This window comes from Arachis hypogaea, chromosome 7 (assembly GCF_003086295.3).
Source record: "Arachis hypogaea cultivar Tifrunner chromosome 7, arahy.Tifrunner.gnm2.J5K5, whole genome shotgun sequence".
NCBI classification, from domain to species: domain Eukaryota; kingdom Viridiplantae; phylum Streptophyta; class Magnoliopsida; order Fabales; family Fabaceae; genus Arachis; species Arachis hypogaea.
Window position 1 is genome coordinate 58495584 of NC_092042.1, and position 5657 is coordinate 58501240.

Sequence of the window (5657 nt, forward strand, 5' to 3'; positions counted from 1 at the left end):
TCAGTTGACCCTTTGATGTTAGGGTCCCATTGGAAAGAGGGAGAAATTTCGAGAGGATCCAAAATTGAGAACTAGGAAGAAGGGGGGAGAATACGCAAGTAAAAAAATGAGCGAAAAGAAAGAATGCAGGAGTAAAGCGGATCAAAAGGTAATGTGTCTGTTGAAATTTAAAGCACGTGCAACATTAAAGTCATAGGCGGTTAGATTAGATTATAACTTCTAGTGTTTATTTTTAATTGCACAACTGGAGTCATGCTCCTATAGAATTTGGATGTTTTATAGGTTCCACATCAGTGTATTTGTATGTCGAACTAATTGAAGTTGGTATATGGAATTCTCGCTTAATGTACACATGATTGCAAGGAGGCATCTGTTAAAAAAGTGGACTATAAGAAACCAGCTGAAACGCCATCAAGGACATGTGAATCAAAACTTCCTGGAAGCCCTATAGCACCACCGGGGGTAAGTTCATCTTGGTGTCTACATGTGTTGGTATCATGAATTAATTACTCTAATCTACTATTGATGTTGTTGGGGTTTGATGTCGATTATGGGTTTGCGCTGTGTTAGATGTGTTCGATGTTTATGTGTAATTTTATTTGGCTTGGGTGTTGACCTAGTGAGACTCAGGTTGTTATAGGAATTAACATAGCCTTTTTAAGAGTTGAATTTTCTATTGTGGTCATGCATTTGTATGCGAGTATATAACATAGCTGTTTCTTTTTAAAAGCATGATAATTTGGTGTATATTCCATTTTCAGGAAAGCAAGATAGGCACTCGAAGAAAGCTGCCCGTCATCAGACCCAAATTCGGTAAAGGCAGCCGTACAACACGTGTTGCCGGGACACGCAAGGAGAGGAGTGCAGTTGTTTCTGACTCCGACAACGACGACCACGTGCCAGATGTTCGTCCAAAGCGCCGTTTATTTGATCACAGCTCTAGCCTGACAAGTGAGCACCTAAATCAGGATGCCGAACAGTTTGATGGGCCGCAATTTGATCCAATTACACCTTCCACAGCACTTGAGCAACTAACTGAATATGATTTTGACAGGTAAGCTCTATCAGTTTACATCTGTTGTGGATATGTAATGGAGGTATCTTGATTTACGTGTGACTTACATCCGAGTGCTAACTAACTTGCGTTACTTTGTTGCTTTCGATGCAGAGAATATGATTTGAGGTTTCGAGTGCTAACTAATTTTATTATTGTTAATATAGTTATTATTTTTCTAGTAAAAGAACCTTATTAGTGAGTTTTAATTCATAAACTATCATCGTAAGAGGATAAGGAAGACATGGTCAGAGGTTGGATTCTGAACTCTTCCCTCAACAAAGAGGAGCTGTTGGCAACCTACGAAGGTAGGCCATATCTTCGGCTGTTGAGGAAGGATCTATTTACATTGAAAGCACGTGGTTGGGTTAACAGCAATGTAAGTGCTTAATCTTGATGTTTTAGTTTCACTTATTGCATTCTTCGTACAATTTATATCATGATTTTCAATTTTGCACCGCAGATCATTCAATGGATGTGTTACGCATTGAATGATGCACAGTCCGAGAGATTTAAACGTGATTTCTACTGTGTCTATCTGGGTATATTGGTATGAATAATATATTATTTTCGCAACTTATTGTTGACACTTTATAAATGACTGATCCTCTGACAACAGGAAACAGTCATGAAACCGCACAACCTCGAATCATTCCACAACGGGCCAGTTGCGGTGTATGAGGGCTTGGGTCTAAACTTTGGAGAGGATTCTAGATTCTTTAACAAAGTGGATGCAGCAAAAAGAAAATGGGTGAGACATTGATGTATTTTACATGTTGCATGATACAGCATATTTAGACGAGAATGTAGTTGTCCGTGTCAATTACTCTGCATAGTTTGCTAGGTTTGTTGCATATATAGCACAATTCTTGATGTTTTTTCTTGATCGACCTGTTGAGTAGTACTTGCTGAATAGAAGCCATCATAATTAGGCCGGGGGATGTATCGCCTATTGGTGCTCGTAGATTGGGATGATTGTTTCACTTGTGTCGGATTTGATCTATTTGTGCTTCATGGTACTCCATACGGTTAATCTTTGACGATGTTGTGATGCGTGAATTTTTGTGACAGTGGTTTATTCCAATGTGTTCAAGAGGAAGCAGTATCATAATATAACATAATGGATGTAGTATCATAAACAATCTAGGTATTATCAAAGGAGTTTAACAGCGACATGAATCCACCAAGTCCTTGCTTAGCAATCTGCTGAGCGAAAGCCTCCGAATCTTGATTTGCAGTAGATTCTACAGGATTATCCTGAAACAAACAAGCTCAATCAAAACCAACTCACTATCGAGATAATAAAAACCGTTGTAAAAGTGAAGTTTAACTATAATTCCTATACATATCTTGGCGTAAACTCTTTCGCTTTCTCTGTATGGATTTCTGATTGATTTATCCAACTCATATCCTAGCTTTTGCCTTTTGGACAACCCTTAGTGGTTACCTTTGATGGGGCCTGAATGTCCTCTGTGCCGAAAACGGTTGAAGGGTCTGTGACAATGCTATTGTGTGTAGTAGCGACAGTGTTATTCCGCATCCTGCCACAGTAATCTACTAGCTTGGCCCTTGCATCCTCCAGAACATTATGCAGTATGTCTGCCTCATCATCACAGTTCACGAATTCCTGCGCAACGTTGTAGAAATGTGCACACAACCCTCTGAATATGTTGTGGCTTTCATTTGAACATCTGATGTCATGGCTATTCTTAATGTAGGTGTGCTTGCGCTTTATGTTCTTACTCCAACGAGGTAAAACATAGCAGGAAGGCACCTCATTAACTTTGTAAGATGAAAGTACTACAAGATAGTGGCAACATAATATACCTGCACTCTCGAACAAGTTGCAATCACATCGAACCTCGTGAGTCGAATGGTCAAAATGGACGTCAAACGTAACATATTGGGTCGTCTCATAGACTAGTATTTCCTCTTCCACTTTTACCCTAGCTGAGTCGCCCTGTTCATCCACGGCACGAATAGTACAATCAGCCTTCTTGCCAAACTCCGTTTGGACATCCCTAAACATCTCGTTGGTATACTCTTTTTGAAATCGTCTCTCGATGGCTGATCTAGTTAAACATGGGATTAAACCTCTCGAGTCTGCAGTATCGTCCTCAAGTTCCTTTTGCTCCTTCGTTCCTAGGACATTGTCAAACTCGTGGACGAACTGGACCAAACTATTCTTACAATTTAAGTATCCACCAAAGAATGAATGCATACCCTTACTCCTCTGCGTACTCCTCATGGAAGCCCAGAATTGACCCTTGAAAAAGATAGGCACCCACATGTGTCGGTCCTCAAATAGATTTAAAAAAGAAACAAACCCACCAAAAACAAAACCATGCATAAGAACGTTTTTCCAGAACAGAATACAAGAACACAACAACATCTAAGCACTTCTGGCACATGATTTTCCTAAAAAGACACAAACCTGATAGCCATCTGTTGTGATGTAAGTTGAACTCATCAATGAACTCAGCCCAATGATCCTCGAAATCCTCAACCGACTTAGAGTTCCATATAATGTGATTCAACTCAGCATTCAACTCTTTGAACCTAGAATAACCTCCAAGCTTGTTGTGTATCTTTTTTGTTATATGTTATATGCACCACCGGTGTCGTGTATTGGGCAAGACCTTCTTAATTGTACCAAACATAGACTTGCATTGGTCTGTGATGATGCCCTTCGGTGCCGTTCCCATGCACTCCAGCCATTGTGTGAACACCCACTCAAAACTCGAGATCTCCTCACTGTCTAGCAGAGCGCAGCCTAGCAAAGTAGACTTACCATGGTGGTTCACACCAATGAAAGCAGCAAACGGCAATCCATGCCTAAAGGACAAACAACTATATTTAGAAACATGAAACTAATAAAAAATAATAAAATAATTAAACAACGTGAATTTAAATACATTTTACCAATTTGTGCTATATGTGGTATCAAATGAGACCACATCTCCGTAGTATTCATAAGATGCCCTACACCTTGCATCAACCCAAACTGCACTCATAAACTTGTTATCCTCATTTAAATTCACTGCGTAAAAGTAGTTCGGACTCAACTCCTTCATTCGCATGAAGTAATTCAGCATCTCCTTGACATCTGCATTGACATTTGTGGATCGGAGTGTTGATGAAATATAATTCCTGACGTCCTTCTCTGAGAAGCCCAAGTTCGAAGGCCCACCAACTTCATTGGCTAATGCAAGAAAGGTCTTGTTGGGTCGAATGCCCGCCTCATCATTAACCTCAATGATACACTTCGCATGCATTGTTAACTCCCTATTCTCATGGTAGTGCACCGCCTTCTTAGTTGAACACGGGTGTGAGTGATTTAGTTCAACCTTCAACAAGACCTAATCATGCTTTTCCCTGTCGAACTTTGCATATATTCTTGCTCTACATCCCACACCTGCAATTGTGTTCTTTCATATGGGTGCCTTGACACGAGACCCCCGGAAACCCTCCCGATTGTAATGGATAGATTGGTTGATCGGTTGCTTTGTCATCCTGTCAAAATTTGTGGCTCGTATCTTACTTATGAAACCAACTTTTTTTGCATAGGTCGCATAAAAATCCTAGGCCAACTTCAAATGCTCAAACCGCATCCCAACTCTTGGTATTTCATCGTCAGCAAGGCAACTATGGTCTGGTAACTGCAAATCAGTCCAAAATAGACATCATTTGAGGCACACGACAATTAATGGTCTATTCAAACATGCGATTAACAAAAAACAACAATAAAATAGAGTCCGAACCTCATCAACAAGTTCCGTGTCATCACATCCCAACTGAGTAATTTCCGTACATTCTATGGCCTACAATAAAATATACACAACATAAATAGATACTATAATAAAATATCGATTAAATAGATTTTATTAATACTATTTTCAAAAATATGATATTAACATTTATTAATATGCATGAATTAAACGAATTCAGAACAATGAAATTATACTCATACAAAGTGGCACCAAATCAGTTAGTATTGTATTAATTATTTATATAGAGAATGCATAAATCCACCATATGTCAAGTATCACTACACAAACTAAAATAGAGTCTTCTACTATCATGTAAAAAGTCTCGTTATTAGTTCCTATAATTTTCTTCCATATTTATCTTTATGAAAATCAACAGCATAACACCCACAGGTGTGTGCAGTAAGAGTACATAGGCAATTTAAAAAAAATCAAGTTAAACAAGGTCCTTGGAAGCATAGGTGTTAAAAATTGAACTTCTAATCACGTAAGTCACCAAAAGAAGTCCTAATATAACCAGCTTGCTAGGCTCCAATGATTTGCAACATCAAAAATTGCTACCTAAATGATGTAGATCATGTCACATTTTTGCATCCATATTTTCTTACAAAATTGAACATCTGTAATTTATATAAATTAAAGGTCAATCAAATGAACCAGAAACAGATAAGGAAAAGAATACTAAAATATCAAGCCCAGGCTCTATTAAAATTCAAACATGTTTGCTTTAATCCAAGGATCCATGAACCATGTGATATTACTATTCATGCTGTGATTAAAAAAAAAACATATGAAAATCAACAACATAACACCTACAATCGTTTGCAGTAAGAGTA

General features: G+C 38.4%; 1 protein-coding gene across 1 annotated transcript; it reads right to left on the reverse strand.

The window, feature by feature from the left end:
• Nucleotides 1-2197: 2197 nt before the first annotated feature.
• Nucleotides 2198-4329, reverse strand: LOC140174376 (protein FAR1-RELATED SEQUENCE 5-like). The gene is made up of 4 exons (XM_072198822.1): nucleotides 3977-4329; nucleotides 3694-3889; nucleotides 2502-3224; nucleotides 2198-2311 (listed from the first exon to the last, which is right to left on the reverse strand). Exons 1-4 carry the CDS (start codon nucleotides 4327-4329, stop codon nucleotides 2198-2200), a joined length of 1386 nt encoding a protein of 461 aa, XP_072054923.1.
• Between the last annotated feature and the right edge of the window lie 1328 nt (nucleotides 4330-5657).